This window comes from Sander lucioperca, chromosome 11, assembly GCF_008315115.2.
Source record: "Sander lucioperca isolate FBNREF2018 chromosome 11, SLUC_FBN_1.2, whole genome shotgun sequence".
Classification (NCBI taxonomy): Eukaryota; Metazoa; Chordata; class Actinopteri; order Perciformes; family Percidae; genus Sander; species Sander lucioperca.
The window spans coordinates 10,220,277-10,240,710 of record NC_050183.1 but is presented as its reverse complement, the minus strand read 5'-3'; the positions used below and the strand labels follow the sequence as shown (position 1 = coordinate 10,240,710).

The following is a 20,434-nucleotide window of genomic DNA, read 5'->3' as shown; positions in this document are numbered from 1 at the left end:
TTAGGACTTTCTTCAAAACAGGCATTGTTCTGTTTACATTCACGGTTTCTGAGCAAAACACGTGTGTCCTTGAGGCCTGACAAACATGTTGACTGAAATTTGTTTTGTTTTTTTGAAAAATTGTAGACCTGCATTGTTTACATCTGAGTTGACAAGCTTGCAGTCATCTCTGTCTTTCTGGCATCACTTCTTTCCTCGGTACATTACTGTCGATCAGTAGAATAGTGAAAATAATTGGCAGGAATGTGTGTGAGCATGTGCTTTCCCGTGCATGTGTACAACATACAGACAAAACATGGCCCCACTCATTAAAACATCAAAACTAATCGATGAATGGACTAGTGGTTTTCAACCCTGATTTATACTGTGCATATACAGAGCTAAAACCTGATTGTGTGTGTGTTTGAAGAATCAGATGCAAAATGTGTAAAAGGTCAAATTGTTGACTTTGGTATCTTTTGTCTGGTTCTGAAAAACTAATTTCTTGACTACAAATGGCAAAGGGGAATTCAATAAGCAATTTATAGAAAAAAGCTGTAAAGAGCAGATTCCTCCTCAACCTCTGCCCTCTGTAACTTGGTGTGTGGTGATTTAGAAATGTCTCACAATCTCCACTCATAGCTGTCTCACACTGAGTGATTATGGTCCTTGAATCCCTACTGTACACTGTAGGTTGATGGCTACTACAGTAGTTAAATTGCCACACCACTTGAGGCTGAAAGATATTTTTTTATCAAAATTGCAAAATGCATTCATGCCTACATTCTTTTCTCCATTTAAAAAAAAAATTCCATACAACAAATTACTTGTATAGATGTGAGGATGTAATGTGAAAGCCTAATAATAAAAATGTATTCATGTGATGCGTTTTCACATGAGATCCTTCACTGCAGTACTAAGAGAGATATATCAAACTGATTATATTGTTTTCTTTTCAGACTGACAATAAATGCAGAATGCCAGCTGCAGCTGCACAACTTTCCAATGGACGAACACTCCTGTCCGCTCGTCTTCTCCAGCTGTGAGTACACCCTGCTCAATGTAGTGTTCTCTCTAGGGTCACAGGTACCCAGTATGAAAAAATCTAATATTTGTTTTGGAGTATCTTTTGCAACAAAGTACCACATTTTGTCTTGTATGTCTCAGGTGAAAATGTTTGATTTAGTAGTCACTGAACATGTGCTGATGTTAGTGTCCACCATTGCCGTCACACCTGGGTACAGCTGCTTGTGTGAGACAAGTAGCCAGTGAAGTGGCCACCCACAAGCAAATATGCTTTTAGAAGTGTTTGTCAAAAACACATTGATTTTTTTTTTCATCTGGAAAAGTAGTGGTGAAGGGCAATCATGGCCAAGGGACTGAAGGCCAATTCAAAAGCATTCCTGTGTCCCACTATAGCACCTCAGAGCTGGGTGTAATGGGTTATAAATTACGTGAGTAAAATGCACCAGCAGGAAAAAGGCGGGGCTCCCATCAAGACATGGGATTCTGGACATATCTTGTTTAAAAGTCAAACAAGTGACCACAAAGAGATGCAAAAGTAGAGTTGGGAAATACATCGATATTATATCGATAGAGATACAGGAGGGTAGATATCGTCTTCAAGTGTTGTCTTTTCCTGGTTTTACAGGCATCATCGCAGTAAAGCAATTATTACATATACATATTATTTGCCTTTAAACACGTTATTCAGCCACATTACTGGTGATTATTTATCACAAATCTCGTGTAAATATTTTGTTGAAAGCACCAATTGTCAGCCCTACAACATCGACATCGAGGTATTTGGTCAAAAATATTGTGATATTTGATTTTCTCCATATCGCCCAGCTCTACCCAAAAGTACCACAAAGAGATGCTAGAGACCACAAATAGACAAAAATATGCTACAAAGAGACAATAAATGACCACAAAGAGACAAAAAATAAGCACAAAGAAACGTGAAACAACCAGTGTGAGTTTCTTGCTCATATGTTGGAGGGATCAGGGGCCTTTTACATGTCTGTGTCCAGGGGCCCATTTTCTCAAAAGCTGCCGGTGGCTCTTGGCTATTTGGAATTACAATTAGATGACTGTGCTGCCCTGTTGTCTTGTCATTAAGGAGATAAACATAATATGTACTGTATCATGATCACTGCTTTTGTGTCATATTGCACCAAACTATTAGTTTGCAAGTCATCATTTGGAAGCAACATGCTATATCCTCATCCCCTCACATTCCGGTTGGTTTGTAGGTAGCTATGGAAACATTTGAACAACACATAGCAGAAGCTCATACAGCACTGTCTCCAGGACTAAGGGAAAGATAGGTACAGTAAACTGAAGCATGAGTGCAGTGAAGTATTTACTGTAGCTGCATAGTCACAGTGACAGACTGCCTCCACATTACAAATATAGTATACAAGTACATACTGCTGTAGTAACGATGCACTGTGAATTGGTTAAAAATCGATATAAATGTGTAAAGATTACAACCGGTTGAGATGAAAAATTAATCGTGATGCAATTAAATTAAACGAAACAGCCTAGGGCGTAATTTACTTTTGATTTCACTTGTTTGACTTCAGGCGTCCCTACATGTTCTTAGTTTATGTTTTTGAAGATATTTTTTCTATTTAGTCATTTTGATGTGGGGTTTGTTTTGAAAATCAAATTTTCAGTTATCTAAGATTAAATACTATTTAATTTGCATGTTTGATAAGAGGATACATGTTTTGCACAGTTTATATAAATAAAGGAATATTTTTCAGTCATTCGTCTGCAAATTAATTAATTAAAAAGTTAAAAAAAATCATGAGAAAATTGTATCGTGAACTTAAAATCGTGAATCATATTGAATCGTGAGTTGAATGTATCGTTACATCCCTATTCATAACAGTTCAACAAGAGAACTCTAAATTTCACATTGTGGAATTTATTCTGACTGTTTGGTGTTTGGATGTGTCATGTGACATTTAAAGGGTTGTCAGTTCATCTAGCGGGAAATCCAGGAAGCACGATGATACTTTTAGGAAAAATAGTGCTATAGTATGTGCTGCTTAATAGAGCAGTGTGTTGAAAATGAAGCCTGCTGCTGTATGGATGGAGTGATGTGGATCTATAGTGGCCTCTCAGTGATCTATTATCAGGATTACTTGAATGTGAAAAGACCTTGCACCTTGTGCAGCTTATTAGAGCTTCAGACCCATCCTGCTGTCATCCATTAAACCCATTTCCTTACCTAAGGAAATCAGCAGGCATTACACTGGTTTCCATGACAACAATGTTTTCTGATTAAGTCAGATTTGCAGATCTTTAAAGCCATCATGCATCTGGCGGATTGTAATAATCAACTGAGTACAGTGCAAATATCAGACAGCTCTACAGTTCCCCTCAGCTCTGAGCACTTTAGCGTCTTTCAGTTTGTTGTTTTGGTTTTACTGTTTGGGTTTACTCTCACCACTCTCATTAACCTTGTTTCCAGCCACAGCAGGCAGCTAGGGCTGTACGATATGAGGAAAATATGCAATATTACTCGCGATAAATAAACAGATAATAAAGTGTATTCAGTTCTGCATTTCTGCTGCTTTCAGTATTCTGCTAAAATACAACAAATTGCTTGTTGAATTTAAAACAAATGAAAAGGAAATAATTTCCAACATTCTTTCATTGAACAAAATTAATTTGAATTGAATGTAAAAGGCACCACTAAAAAAATAGTGTATGTCTCAACCTTTTGTGAAATGTATTTTGCCAGTTGATATTGCGATGACTGAGAGATGGTGCTCTCTGGAAATGATGATGGAGATGCGCAAAGATGATGACTTCGATGATTTCAGAGTATATGCAGCTTTATTCAATATTGAACAAATTCTCATGAGGGAGAACACAAGGTACATGCAGCATGGCACAGACCAAGTACTCTCTTCGAATCTGTCTCGACCCGACCGTCTTATAGATCTTGAAAACCTTCACATCTGGAAACCCTTACATGATCTCATCATAACAACGATATGTTCCCATAGACTGTAAGACACACAGTTCCTGTAGGCCTCTTCTAAGGTCATAGGTTAACTGTGCCTAAACTTGTTATTCAGCTATAGAATGACAGAAAACATAACACATCTTGACAGTTACTCAATCAGGGCCTCTTTTGTCTGTTATTCTCCTATGCCAACATCTGGATCGGATCCAGCTTCTCACGCATAAGGCTCCATAACATCATTCTGAACTTTTACCTAGATTCTTTCAATAACACATTTACAAAATATGAAATATGAAAATACATTTGGTTTGATTATATCACCTATCAATGACGATTAAAAAACAATATATCGTGCAGCCCTACAAGCAGCTGTTTTAAGAAAAAATGTTGCGATAAGAATAGAATAGTTTTTATTGTCATTGTACATGTACAACGAAATCAGATGCATTCCAGATGCAAAACAGGTAAATAAATATTAAAGAGCCTCTAAAAGTCAGTATAAAGATATATAAAAAGAGACAGAAGATTGTTAAAAAAGAAAGTAAAGACACAAAAACACCACAAATACAAGACATTCACTTGCACATCCTTAAAACTCAAGTAGCCTTAAGGCTGTTTTATGCTTCTGCGTCGAATCGACAGCGTCCCCGCAGACCCCTCTGCGTCGCCAGAGAGTTTCCAGGGTGAGATGGCTCTTTTAGTATGCTCTGGGCTTTTTTGAGGCAGCAAGGAACTGTAAAGATCTTCCAGGGAGGGGAGAGGGCAGCCAATGATCTTTGGGCGGTGGTGACGGCCCTCCGGAGGGTGAATACAGGTGCAGCAGCCATGGGCAGTATGAGAAAAATAAAGTTTTTTTTTTTTTTTTTTTAACATTAAAGCATGTAAACATGTTCTAGTACAAACACAAAATGCAAGTAGAATCCTGGAAATGCTATACAATGGTTGCCCTTTACTTTAATGCTGCTGTTAATGGTGTGGGCGGGGGTGCAGTCATGGGTGTACCAGGTGTAGCGTAGGGGGCTCAGCACACAGCCCTGTTGGGAGCCAGTGCTGAGGCTGAGGGCAAACAGTGACACAACAGTAAACAGACTGTATGCTACTTGTGCAGCACCAAATGGCAGACAGACATAGCAGCGGCTAGCTGGTGAACAGAGTGAAGCATGTAAGCTACTTAAAAGCCAGTTTTAAGATTTTTCCCATCAGGAAGTGGCAGAGATCCAAAACAGAGCTAAAAAGGAGAGCAAATATTAGATTTACATTCTCCAGGGGGTCAACAAGACGATTACAAATGAATGCTAATGTTTCTCTGTCTGCTGGACAGGTAAATTGACAGTTGTTTGCTAACAAGTTCATTATTACAGCTTTGTAATTTTTTGCTGCACTTAAGTTGCAAAAAAACAAAATCAATTAATAAGGGTTTGTATAAAAATCAACATATTTTTGGCCCAGTATTTTCATTACAGACACACCAGCTTTGCAGTAAATGCAACTTGGTGCAATTATTAACTAAAGGTCTTTGCAATAACACAAATATCCATCTGAAATAAATGCACTTTAACTCACCTTAATTCTTAATACCTTCATGTTCTATGGAAAATATAGTGCTTATTTGGCTTAGTACTTCCATGTTAGAGACACAGATCTCTAATAACTACTAACTGAAGTACAAGTAGTTGAGGCAGGTAGAGTGAAAGTCAGTCCCACAAAAAGTTACAAGTTACAATTGTACATTTTTTTTGGAAATTCATTGAACAATTCATAGATAAAGTAACCAGATGTACATTTCTATCTCATCCAATCAGTTACATACCTGACAAGTCAAGGTACTTTATCACATTTACCAGGCCTCTGTAAAAGCAAAGCTATTATACAGGCATAACTACTTGAAATAAACCATATAGCCTCTACCAGCTCCGGGTCCTGGTCTGATGTGGAGAGTGTTAACTCTACTGTATCCATCTAAAGTACTTTTATTTTGAAAGGTACTATGTCTTCCTGTTAGTAATATTTTCTTCCTAGGATGGGGAAAGCATGACCCACCCTACTCTACTCCTTACCAATCTCACTCCTCATGCCTAAACTTAACCAACTCAACCAACTAAGGCAATAAGTGCCAGCCAATCACATGCAGAGTACGGCGGGTCATGACTTTGCCATCCTAAGGAAAAAAATGTGTCTTCCTGTTAGGCTAATGTGTATTAAGTCTCATGAATATTGTTAATTTATAAATGCACCATGAATTGTGACTTGAGCCCATTAGTAATGCTTTATGCAAATAACGTACACAATACTGCCAACCCAGTGTTGCCATTCATCAAGTGTGTTGGTTGAAGAGCTATTTCCAATAGTAAGCTGTTACTTTCTGCATATTTTGAATTTGAGTAGCGATTGCTGAATCTTTAATGGCATCATTAATAGTAAATGAGAGAACTGTGGTAAATGTTAATGAAATTCATTCATCAAGCATGTTTGAAAACAATTACAGTTAATGTTTTTGTTAATTGAAAGCCTATTACATCAAATTGCTATCAGGCTAAATCCTAATTGTGTTAGCTTTTCTACTTAAAATGATTATGTGTCTGTTTAAGACCGGAAAGATCCAGGCTAGTGTGACACCAAATCAGAAATGGAACCATTAACCCATCATTAACCTCACATGATCGAATGTAAAAGCACTCCCAGGCTCCGGCTCTATCATGTGAAGGTCAGGCCCAACATCAAGATGGATTCAGTACATTATTGAACCAAAGCTTTCATTTAATCTACTTTCCTTCTGCCTCTGTCTTCATTCCAGACTGTCTTTTCATTAGCCAGCCTCCAGCACAAGACAAATGTTTCTCTGGGTGGCCCTAGGTCTGTCTGCACAGGATATCTATCATTAGAATGTGCCATGTAGCTCCAAGGGTCACACATACATGCTCTGTGTAATTGCAGATGGATACCCACGAGATGAGATGATTTACAGGTGGAGGAAGAACTCTGTGGAGACGGCTGACCAAAAGTCCTGGCGTCTCTACCAGTTTGATTTCATGGGCCTGAGAAACACTACAGACATAATAAAGACTACAGCAGGTAGGATCTGGATCTGACACTTGTTTTGTAGAAGTAGTGGCAGAAGTCATTAAATCCTTCGCTTATATATTGTGCAACAAGTTGTGTTTTTCAGTTGTCAGAAAACACTAGCAATTTGAAGCAATTTATACGGCAAGAAATAGGCTACTGTACTGTAGTATCAATATAGGTTTTCCTGCCTAAGTATGGAAAATCCATTTCATTTGAAAGTAAATACATAAATATGAAAAATAAATAAATAAGGCTATAAAATAAATCCTAAAATAAATGAGGCAATAAATATATAAATGAGTCAACATTAAAGTGGCTATGAGGAACTTTCAGTTAGTTTTGATTCTAGCGGTCCCTTTGGACAAAAGCGGTAGTGTTTTTACCACACCTGCTATTGTAAAGATCTTTTCTAGCACATGCCGGCTGGTGCCGTAATGTAATGTCCATGGGAGGAAAGCATGTATTACCCACTGTATTACTAAGCTAGCGTTACTGGGAGGTCATGTGGTTGCGATGAATGTTTTGCTCAGACAGAAAATCATTCATTTACAATAAGAGAATACATTACAGATGCATGGTTGCATTTCAAATGTTGCATACAGTAACTTAGCCTACTTTGGATGTCTCGTGAGATAAACCAGGTATCACTGTCACTGTGTCACGAGCCAAAGCAAGAGTTTGTTGTAGCAAAGAACGTAATAATAATAAGTTAGATTTATATAGCGTCTTTCATAAAACCTAAGGACGCTTTACACAAGTACAGGGGGACAAAAAGAAAATAGCAGCTAACACAAACACGGACTGAAAAGAAATAAAAACTGGGCGCTAAATGGAAGGGGGGCGTAATTTCATGTAGGCTACTGGCGTACAACCATGTCTCGCATTGTAAAATTATTTCATGAATGAAATAGAGATATAACATACCTGTCTACAGGGTGCGATTTCCTCCTTTCTGGTCTATATATCCCTGCCTCTGCTGAACACATTTCTAAACACAATGTTGCAATTAATAACTATAATTAATTAACATTGTTGTCCCTACGGCTGAAGTTACTGCGTAGCGATCATAGACTGTATATAAAGATGTAGCAATAGGTGCTCACCAGATCTGCTGCCTTGCCTGGATTGGAGGACAGGATCTTGCTCCACTTTTCCCCACTTTTTGCCAGAGCTGATAAATTACCTGGACTTCTGTCAGCGGATTGATAGCTGTCCTCCAGAGTGATCAGAACTGTGTCCATGGCGATGCTCTGCTATGCATGGCAACGATCTGTTATACTTAGCAACGATCTCTTTTACAGAATTAGCAGACCGCAGAATGCCGTGATTGACCAATCAGAATCAAGTATTAAACCAAGCCGTGTAATAATTAGATGTTATTGTACACAGATAAATTACAATTTGTGAACTACTACACTCTTCTGTCCTCAAATTACATGCATGATCTCCAAAGATATCAGCCATAACCCAAATTTGTTTGTTATTTATCTTTTTTGTTTATCCTCATCAGTACAATTACTGTACCAGTGACTGGAGGCGTCTGTCCGTAAAGTTTCTCATCAAGTTGTGTGTTTTCTTTCACACACAGGTGACTATGTGTTGATGACAGTGTACTTTGACCTGAGTAGAAGAATGGGCTACTTCACCATCCAGACTTACATCCCCTGCATTCTCACCGTGGTCCTCTCCTGGGTGTCCTTCTGGATCAAAAAAGACGCCACGCCAGCCAGAACGGCTTTAGGTACTGTGGTCTCACTGCAGTTCAATAGGATTATGTCTGGAACATTGCTTTAAACTTCAGCTGTTAGAGATAAGTGGAAATACTGATGTAGACATCATGTCAAGGTCCTTCTTTTTAGGTTTCCTTTTGCACGTTAATTATGTTTTGCTTTGAATATTATTATTGAATTTCCGTCTTTACTATTTATCTGTACTGCACGGATATTTGCTTATGTCACTTAACTTGAGTCACTCCATCTGCTTATACTGTTTTGTTATACTTTTTCTCTTTTGTGCATGCTCACTATTTGTCGTGCACAGTCCTGTGGACCACTTTGGTGAAGGTACATGATTTCATCCAATTTCTTTCCTTTTCTCTGTTTACATTTTATACTTTTTTCACATATTGGAGTGAGGTTGTGTTTAATGCTAGTTTACATACAGCACTTTTAAACTTTTAGACTGACAAGTGTGTAAATGTGCCTTTTTACAACAGTACAGGTGCCTACTACTGAGCTATCTTTGCAAATATTACAAAATATATATTTTTTCTGAATATTTGTATGAATGTGTGATTTTCACTCAGCTTTTAATAGAAACTTGTAATAAGTTGTGGCCTCTCTTACCAGTGTCACCAAAACATTACACCAGCCACTCCTCACAGTGTCTATCATCTGCTCAGAGCCACTGTGTTCCATTCTGTATATTCACAACTGATGAAAGGTAGAAAATGAATGAGTGCTATTAGTCTGTTATATTTGCTGTAAAGCGTCTGAATTAATTGCATGCAAATCAGGAGAAAGAATGAAGATTATGAATGGACTTAGATGTAGGCTGATTGTAGAGTACAGGGGCAAGCCAAGCCAGTGTGGAAGTAACAATAAAGCCCTTAGGTGTAGAGAAGGATTGGGGTAAGTTAACCTAGGTTTTTTCTATTAATTTGTGTCTAAGTAAGTAAGTAAATGTGAACAAAACTCTTTACCACTGGTCCAGTATTGAGACAGAAAACTGTAATCATCAGCTGCGAACCGGGCTGCAATGTAATCAAATAGGGCAAATGTGCATCGTCAATTTCGATGTTTTTCATGGTCAAAAGTGTCTGACAACATTATGGAAAGGAACCCTACAGAGACAGACCTTTTTGTTAAAGAGTAAAATCATGTTTGTTTAACTAGAAACCGCTCCGAGAGCATTATCGCTAAACCCCCCAGACTCCATTTAAATAAACAACACTTTTAGCGTGTATAGAGCCAGCATATCTCCACATGTAAATGGGTGAATTAAGGGTTTATTTCAACCAAACCAGAGTGGGGATTGTTGGAACAGTGGAAAGATGAACCAAGACTGAGTTTCATTTTTTATTTCTGTTGACTTTGAATGACGTGTATTTTACGATGACAAAATTCTGATTCTGATTACTGTTTATTTACATGGAGTCTGGTGGTTTGGCAATAGCAATTTTGAGGATGTTTTTATGTTAAAAAAAAAAAAAAAAAAAAAGGATCTTACTCTTTAACAAAAAAGTCGACCTCTGAGGGGATTCTTTCCATAATGTTCTCAGGCACTTGGAATAAAAATCTGAGCACGCCAGTGGTAAAACAAGCACTTTTGTAGACGCAAGTTGAAGGTGCGCAATTGCCCTATTAACTCGGACCAATGTCAGAGAATGTTGTTCCCATCAGTCACATACACACAAAAACAAAAATATAGGGTCCAGGTTGACAAAAAAACGAAGTTACCCTTATTGTAAAAACTAGATTTCCATATTTTTTTTATTAAAAAAGCAGAATGAGGTGCTATATAAATACTGTGAAAGTATCAAAACGCTCAATCCATGGAGAAATGGACACAGCCCATATTTAGAAACTGTGCCTTTAAACAAGCTGTCAGGACTTCTATTGTGAGGTCACAAGTATACCATATATAGTATGTGCCGCCACAGTTACAGTCATTCCCTGGCTGCAATGACGGTGCTGAGACAGAGTGCAGCTGTGGAAGACATGAAAGACCAATCAGAGCAGACTGGGATTTTTCGGGAGGGGGGCTTAAAGAGACAGGCGCTAAAAACGGAGCATTTTAAACAGAGGGTGAATACAGGTATAATCAGACAGACAGTATGAGGTAAATAATGTGTTTTTTGAACATTAAACCATGTAAACATGTTCTAGTCGAAACTTAAAATACAAGTATGAACCTGAAAATGAGCATAATATGGGACTTTTAATAACCGATGGTACTAACTTATCTCACTAGCAAGTTACCCCTTGGGCCCTTAAAGTGCCCATATTATGAAAAAATCACTTTTTCTGGGATTTGGGTTGTTATGTTGTGTCTCTAGTGCTTCCACACATACAAACTTTGAAAAAAATCCATCCATGGTGTTTAGAGTGAGATACGGTTTCTGAATGTGTGCTGCCTTCAGTCTCCGGGTGAGCTGTTCAAAATCGGCACGGCTTGTGACGTCACAAGCCGAAACAAGCAGGCTAACCGCAACCATTAGCTCGTAGCGTTAGCGTTAGCATTAGCGTTAGCATGCTAACGCTAGCATGCTACCTAGCAAAGCACTTCTACAACACACACAAGTTCACCATAATCTACAAAAGAACTACTTACATGTGCGCCCTCATTTAGAAGTCTCCCTGCTAATCCTGCCTTGTAACTGACCGAAGTTGTAGAAACAGCCTTTCTTTTACTGCCTATGGAGCTAGCTAGCTGACATGATCTACATCTGAGCTACTGAGCATGTGCAGTGCAATCAAAGATAGTACAGAAGAAGAAGAAGAAACGAGGTCTCACTCTGTAGCTAAAACAGAGACCAGCTGAAAAGAGGATCTGCAGCAGTGAGAGAGAGCGGTGCAGTACAACAAAAATATGGTGTTTTTTGAAAATTAAACCATGTAAACCTATTCTGGTACAACCTTAAAATACAAGTATGAACCTGAAAATGAGCATAATATGGCTGCTTTAAACATATATATTTGACACACCATATACAGAACCTCACAAATTACTCCACATTAAGCTGTCAGTTAAGATAAATGCCTCTTCAAAACTGATGTTCATTCTATTGTTTAGAGCAAAAACTCTTAAATCTGTGCCACAGCATCAGCAAAAAGGCAGGTAAGTGTAATCACTGTGGCAAGCAGAGGCTAAAGGAAAAGTGTGAGTTGTCCGCCCGAAATAGATGGGGCCGGCTTGTTACCATGGGAACCTCAGTGAAACAGTCACAGATGCGTTTTTTTTCTTATAGGCATCTCTATAATGCTCATGGATGAGGAGACGGGAGAGAGGAAAGAATGAAATCATACAGAGATGCTGGAGGAATAGAGGTTTTTCTCATGTCTGTCAATCTGAGTGACAACAACATCTGCTGTTAGTCAAAATGATGCGTTAGCTTCTAACTTAGCAACTAAGTGACACTTAACATTTAGATAAGGTTACTTTTACTATGAGGAAAATTACTAAAAGAACGACAGCTTCTAGTTGCTTTTGCATGCAGTAAATCCAGGAAATATTAAAGCTGCCTATATATAATATATTTATATTAACAAAGGATCAAATGATGATGTGTAATGTGAAAGAAGTTCGTAGTGATGACCCCACAGAAAATGAACTCCACAGTTCCTCTGAGCGTTTGAGCTAACAGGGACGAGGAACAACTGGATATGCTTTCATCGCATTCATCTAAAATGCATGTTTGATGCTTTCATACGTCAACACTTTCACTAAGATTAGGTTGGAGACACAGACTCAAGAAATTACACCACCCAAACTAGCAGTCAATTCGACAGGCGGCGAGATCTCGCTGTTCGCAGCATTAGATTTGGTTTATCAAAGACGCTAGCAAAGCAATACAGTACAGTAAAAAGGCACAGCAGAAACGTCAGATAACAGCAATGAACAACTTTGCCAATTTTGCATATATCCGCAGTTCAAATCAACTGCCATTTGTCTACCCGGAATTGACTTTTGTGTTACCATGACGTCACAGTGATTCAGTTTTTAGTTTTAGTTTTACAGCCTGCCACTCACTGCTTTCATCAGCCTCTCAGATGCAGCAGGCAGCTGTGTTCAGCAAAAACAACAAAAAATGCACTGTACACTATATGCTCAGCACCAAACAGCAGGCATACAAAGTCAGCAACTAGCAGGTGAACATATTGGCACATTTACCAGCTACAGAGCCAGATCTTTCTTTCAAGAGTTGGTGGTGACCAAAAACAGAGCTAAAAAAGACTATTTTACTTACATTTGTCCATTGGCCAGAGAGGCAACTTAAAATTAATAATGATGCTTCATGTCTGCTGGATGTGTAAGTAAGCAACTGTTTGCTAACAGGTTCACTTTATCAACTTTATAAGTTAATATGTCAATGTTGTGTACAGCTTTTTGTATTGCCCCCAAGTGGCCAAAAAAAACATTTAACGCCGTTTTGAGGTGTTCTTAAAGATAGAGAAAACTTTCAAAATATAAACGTTCTTCAAGCTGGTAGACCAAGGAGAAAATGTATATTGAATGATCAGTAATGGGGGGTAGTAAAGTAAAGTAATGGATTACACATTACTAGTTACTTTTTAAAAGTAATACTTTACTTTTACTTTATTACTCACTGCTGAAAGTAATTAGTTACACTACTAGTTACTTACTAGTAACTTTTGGATTACTCACCTGAGATGCACCATAACTAACTTGCCAAATAACAATATAAAGTTAAACCTCATATGCCCAGATCAACATAAATCCTTCTCATAATGAGGACATACACAAGATCGCTCTTTTATGCTCTTTAATACCACAAAGCTGACAACAAAGTTGTGAACATCAGCACAAAATTTGTCAAAAACACGCTACAGCACTGGCCGCCATCCGCTCTTCATAACCTGTATCTTGCCCAGTTCAGAAAGACAGTGATTCCACTGTCCAAACAGGCCACATTTCCTCCATGCTGCCACTGCCATGTATCTCTGCTTTGTTTACCTGCTGTTGAATACAGTCTTGGCTGCTTGGCTGGTGTCAGCAACATGCTCTTTTCATCAGCGTCTCAGGGTCCGGGGGTCTTTAGCAACTAGCTTAGATTGGTTGTTGTGTTTGTGGCCCAGACACAATTTACACTTTACAATCAAGTTTTTGTCATTTCGCGCAACTAATTTGAAGTAATGGCCATACCTCCACCCCGCAAAAGATGTCTTAAGCGGTGGCTCTGCCATTTTTGTTTTGTTTCCTCGGGCGAGTGTTTGTTTTTCTCTCCTCCCGTTATGCAGATAGTTGAAGAACCACTAACGCGATAATATTTTGATTAGTAACTGTAATGTGATTACTGAGTTATCAACAGTAATGCGTTACATTACTGCGTTACCCCCAACACTGAATGATGGACCTTTTTTTTATCTTAATATAATGCTCACATAATACAGGTCTGGCTCTATGGAGTTTTCACTGTCTTGTTTTGGACATTTGACACAATTCCCATTTAAAGTGGAAACTGTGATGGGATTCTATACATTCTGTATTGGGCACATCTCAAAATATTAGACAGGTTAGAGCTCAATGAAAGTGTAATATAACAAAATATTCTGTGCATGAAGGGGTTGTTCAACATAAAACCTTCCAGCGACAATTCACTAGAATTGGTCTCTGCTCCTGAGCTTCAAATCAAAATCCACTGTAATCAACAGAGTTTTCATGTAGTCTACTTACTCTTCTCCAGGAATTTATAAAACTTTTTTTCTCATTCCTGAGTTTAAAGTGATCATGAAGGATCTCGAGACAAACACTGCAAGCATCTGTCAAAGCTTCGACTAAGGTCAATTTAGATTTTGCACTCAAAGAAAGACGATTTTATATGTTCTTTGTCCACAATGTATGTGTTTGTCGTAATCCTGCATTCACTTGTGCTTCTTCAGTAAAATAAACATCAGGCGGAGGAAATAGCGCAAATATGTCCTTCAACACAGTTCAATGCCACAATCAAACCTTGTGGATCCTCATTATTACCTGTGAGCAGTGCCTAAGGTGAGTTTGTTGTCTCTTGTGTCTTTCAGGTATAACCACAGTGCTGACTATGACTACCCTTAGTAGTGTGGCGAGGACATCACTACCCAGAGTGTCTTATGTCACTGCCATGGATCTTTTCGTCACTGTCTGCTTCCTGTTTGTCTTTGCTGCTTTGATGGAGTATGCAACATTAAATTACTATTCATACAGTGCTCGAAGACCCAGCTGTATGGAACCTAAAAGATTGGTGAGTTGGCCTTAAATCATCTTTTTTTATAAGTAGATACATTGAATATTCCTGCAGCAATATTCCTAAAAATCTCCTAATAATGAACTCATAAGTGATGTGAATGATGATCAAATGTAGATGGAAGTGATGCCCTTATGTACAGGATTACTGTCACTTGTTACAAAAGTAGCTTTTCTCTGACAGCGCTTTGGTTTGGTTATCACAAGAAGGAAGTGTGAAAACCTTTCAGGGTTGAGATGAGGTGATGCTGCCATTTATAAGCTCTTCTGATAAGACTGTTACTATTTTAAGGGACACTGCATCAGTCTGAACAAGCTTCAACAACTGACGGAAGGCAGTGTAGGCTGTCACCTCATGCTCTGTGCAGTAAACCAAAGCTCTAATCTGAAGTTAGACAGAGACATTCAGGCTCTCCTCTGTGGAGATTAGTGTGATTGTTTTTCTTCTAAATGCGCTTTTTATTGTTTTTAAAATGGAAATATGTTTCTATCTCTGTCGAACTTCTTAATATATAATCACAAGCGTTTGAGTTGGTGTCCAATTTGCATCAAATTGACCTAATGCAGAATTTATCTGTTGAGAGAAAGCTTTGCCGTCTGACCTGCGTGTGCATTTGGAAGAAAGTTTGCAAGTTTGTCAGAGATTTCTGAAGTCGCAATACGTATTTAATTTTTTTAATTTAATTGTATTTATAGTGTCAAATCATAACCGACGTTATCTCAGGACACTTTTCAGATAGAGTAGGTCTAGACCACACTCTATAATTTACAGAGAACTAACAATTTCCCCCAAGAACAAGCATTTGGTGCGACAGCAGCGAGGAAAAACTTCCTTTAACTAGGAAAAACCCTTGGGACAGAATCTGGCTCTTGGTGGGCAGCCATCTGCTGTGACCAGTTACATATGTTAATATATATACATTTTCATTCCTCTTCTGTATTAATACTGTATACTTTTACCTAAAATGGTAGATTAAAGAATTAATCTTGATTAACAAAATTGTACTTTACAAAATCAAATCGCTGGCAGATCGGGCTGGGTTTACCCAGTCTAGCTTCTTCCAGTCTGAGAAAGTAACCCTGATAATGTTATCTTGACTGTGAAATAATATTTTTTCTCTGTGTAAATGGGAGACATTTTTGCAGGATGGAAGTGTAATATAATAGTCAGGATATCTTAAACGCTAATACATTAATTTTGACCTTTTTTCCCCAACTTTCCCAATCCCCAAGTACAATACTAAATCACTGGTGTGTCCCTGTAATGTCTGGTGTCCCTTTAATTGTTTTTAGGTTTTGGGTAAATTAGATTATGTGGTGAGGCTTAATAAAAAATTAGTTAGGTGAAACTCTGGCTACAGACAAAACAGATGGATTCAAAGATCTAATTTTCATGACTCAGTAACAAGCTCTGTTCATTGAAAATACATGGTTGTTACCTATCCAAATTCCTCTAAAAATCCCTTTAAAACATCTGGTCCATACTGGTGGGGGGAAAAAACTACATATTTGATGAGTGAGCATTAATTAAACTAAAAAATCTATTTAAATTCATGTTCCTCTATGTCTCTTGTTCTTCTCAGAACTATTCTGTCCTGGATGTGAGACCTCCACACACCGTCATCACTTTAAACAACTCCATGTACTGGCAGGACTTTGAGGACACTTGTGTCTACGAGTGTCTAGACGGAAAAGATTGCCAGAGCTTCTTCTGCTGCTTCGAGGAGTGTAAAGGAGGTGGGTGGAGAAAAGGACGCGTCCACATAGATTTACTTGACCTGGACGCATACTCGCGCGTCTTTTTTCCCACCTCCTTCTTGCTGTTTAACATTGTTTACTGGGTAGGCTATCTCTACCTTTAGCACACTGGTGACAATAAATGGACAGCACAGTTTAACAGAATCCAAGATTAATAAAAAGGTAACGCCAAATAAACAATTTCCTGTGCTATCTGGAGTGGTTACCTGGAGACAAAAAGACAGCGTGCATCTGCAGGCCTGTGCCAAGCAGAGATTTCTGCCTCTATGACTTCAGATATGATAATACGACATATTACTGATTCCCTTCAATATGCTGTACACAGAGGGAGGACAGGATGGACTGTGTGCTAATGACCATCTAAAGGCAAAGAAGGAAATGTGCTTTGCACTGCTACCCCAAACTTCTCAATCAGGAGGATGACTTGTGTTGTAGGGAATGTACCGGCACGTTATTATCCAGCCATCAGTTAAATCCAGTTGATGAAAATCCAAGGACATTCAAACCATTCATAGTGCCTTCCTCTGGAGGGGTAGATAATATCTGCTACAATAATCAGGGAATAATGATTTATAAAAACTTAATAGAAGAGCCTGGCTTTGACTGATTATGGCTGTTCTTATTCAGAGCTTTGAGTTACATTTATAAAACAGCCATTTGTTGTAACAACCATATGAAAACTTATTAGGTTTTTATCTCTTCATACTGACTTTCAGCCATTAGGCATGACTCATTCCTCCTGCTAGTAGCCCTATACAGTATAATCAATAAACTGGTTCCCAGGGAAGAGAGTGGTTTGAATAAACCTTACAGCAGAAAGAATACTGATACAGTATGTGCTTTATTGGCATAATTGTTTAGGTTAGTGGATGTGAAGTCAAAGATTTAAATGGTTATTTTAGACAGTGTGCGTACAGGCACAAATCTCTCATCACTGTACACACAGACTAACGCTGTGGCTACAAAAGGAAATCCAGCACAGAGCACCAACACTTTCAGTGACACGTGTTTAAAAATACCTTTGGTTTAAGAGAATAGTTTTGGATATTTTAGGAATTGGCTTTCTTGCCAAGAGTTGGATGAGAAAATTTATATCACTCTCACGTCTGTAGCCTTCGGTATGCTAAATAGGAGCTACAGTCAGCAGCCGGTTAGCATAGCCCCGGTTTTCAGTCTTTATGCTAGTTAACAGGTAGCCTGGCCATGTCTGAAGGTAATATAATTTGCCTACCACCTCTTTGGGTTTTGTACATATTAAACAAACATATAATGTGTTATTTACATTACATTTATTTACTGCGAGTAAGTTTTTACCTATGGACGGAGCCAGGCTAGCCATTAGCCCCTGTTTCCAGTCTTTATGCTAATCTGGCTGCTGGCTGTAGCTTCGTATTCATCGTACAGACATGTAAAAGTGTTATCAATCCTCTTATCTAACTGTCAGCAAAATATATATAGACAGTAAACATTAAAAAGCAGTTTCTCATGTATACCAACTGCATTGTCACAGATTGGGGCCCTCAGAGATGAAACACCCAGGGAAGAAAGGCAGCCATGTGTATAATTCAAGTGTTACTTTTCTGGATGTTACACATAATCTTACCATGTATTGGTGTTGCACAGCAGCCACTTCTTGCCAGAGCTCTTAACACACTATAGATGAAGTGAATAAGCAAATAATTTCTTCTTTTAGTCGTTAAACTAACAACGACCCTTCAGTTCTTTTCCTAACCGGATGCCCAAATTAAATTTAATGGGTGTCATTTGTACATTACTGTAGGCATAAATATGATAATCCCACTCATCAGGATCACTCATCTCTGTTTGGCCGTTGACTCTTATTTGCAATAGACAATTAAATATCACCCTGAAGAAGTTATAATACGTTCTGGGATAGAATTATAGTTTTAATAAGGACTGTTTGTATTATAATTTGATTCTGTGTTTGTATTTGGCATTAGCAACCGTTGAATTGCCTTAGTGTAGCCTGCCCAGAGCTGAGATGAACAGAAATATATTTACCTCTGATAATAACCTCAGCATGAGGAAGACCGAACTTCAGCGATGGTTACGTCTTTGCCTTGGGCAGTATACTTAAGTGGAACTTTTTATATCCCTCGGTTTTCTTTTTATTATATAGGCTACATATATGTGCCAAATATTTCACGTGTCCTGTCATTTATGTTTTCAGGCACGTATGAACAACACTAATATCTTTCATTACTGCACAAACAGTACAGTGGTGAAATTCTTAAGACGTAAAAGAAATATAGTATATATATAAAGTTGGCTTTTTAATTGTGGGGTATTTACCGATTGCCAGGGTTGATGCTGTGTTCACACTGTGGCAGTATGCAGTCGATGTGAAACTGAACAGTCATTATTGCCAACAGGAGAAGAACAATTAACTCTGCCAGCACTGGTGTAAAGTGCCGCCTACTGTGCCTGCAGACAAACTGATGCTGAATGAAAATGGATGCAGCCACATGTCAGTGCACCTGTTTATTGCGTCTCCTCAACAAACACAAAGTACTGACAGCAGTGCTTCTGACTGTCTTTTACATCTGCAGAGATTAATAGATTAGTTGTCACATATTAAATTATTCGCCAACTATTTTGATAATCGTTTTGAGTAGTTTATTAAAATTCTCTGATTCCAGCTTCTTAAATTTGAATATTTTCTAGTTTCTTCACATTTCTATGACAGTAAACTGAATATCTTTGAGTTTTGGACAAATTTGAGGACGTCATCTTGGTCTTTGGGAAACACTGATCAACATTTTGTAGACCAAAAGAACTAATCAATTAATTGATCAAAATAATTGGCAGATTTATCGACTATGAAAATAATCGTTGGTTGCAGTCATAGAAATAAAATGAATAGAAAGGCCATTTCCATTCAAATCAACGTAGCAGAATGGTCAGAGCAGCAGCCATTTTCATGTACCATTGCCATGGTAACGTAAAACACTTCCAATAATAAGCCGACTTCCGGCAAGTCGCGGAACTGAGGTTTTGCAGTAACGGACAAACGAGCAGTGTAGTAGTAACGTTAAGAGGCAGAGAGGCAGCCAGTAAATGAGTCAAATTAACTTCATGCTTCATCCACACAAAACACGTTGCTATCGCCACGACTGACAGCTTTATTCGGCTCGTTTTCTGTGAACGATGTGGCGAGGGGGTAACGTTCAGGCGGAGTTAGCAAGCTGACGTTAGCCAACTAACACCAGCTGGCTGGCTTGCTGGCTGGTTCCGCCGTGCTTTGCTGCATCGGTTACAGAGAATGAGCCGAACGGCGGGCTGGGTCTAACGTTAGCGGTCCACTGACCCACTGCCGCTGGGGCTAACTGTCCCTCCTCACTCCCTGCAACTCCAGAGAACGTCTCCTGAGCTGCATCGGGCAGCTCTCTTCCCAGCGAGCTGCAACACACTGACGCACATTGTCTCTATGACACCTAACAACAATCGCCATTTTGTTATGTACCAATCAAAGGACCACGGGAAACAGTTCAATGGCCTTTCTATCCATTTTATTTCTATGGTTGCAGCCCTACTTTTTTGTTCTTTTCTTTGGCAGTGTAGTCCATTTGTTTTAATCCTACCTACTTTGTAATAACTAAAAATGTTAACATGGTATTTTATTGGCCACAATGTGAATGCAAAACTATTGTTTTATATCACATTTAA

At 38.5% G+C, this 20,434-nt stretch overlaps 1 protein-coding gene across 1 annotated transcript in view; it reads left to right on the top strand.

Moving 5' to 3' along the window:
• The window catches only part of LOC116057023 (gamma-aminobutyric acid type A receptor subunit gamma3), an 85,941-nt gene extending 66,527 nt beyond the window's left edge, over window positions 1–19,414 (top strand). Inside the window, exons 5-9 of the mRNA XM_031309449.2 lie at window positions 939–1,021; window positions 6,899–7,036; window positions 8,616–8,768; window positions 14,788–14,987; window positions 16,573–19,414. Of these exons, the coding sequence (XP_031165309.1) occupies window positions 939–1,021; window positions 6,899–7,036; window positions 8,616–8,768; window positions 14,788–14,987; window positions 16,573–16,851 (853 nt within the window). The 3' untranslated portion in view covers window positions 16,852–19,414. The remainder of the gene's footprint in view (window positions 1–938; window positions 1,022–6,898; window positions 7,037–8,615; window positions 8,769–14,787; window positions 14,988–16,572) is intronic.
• The last annotated feature ends 1,020 nt before the right edge of the window (window positions 19,415–20,434 follow it).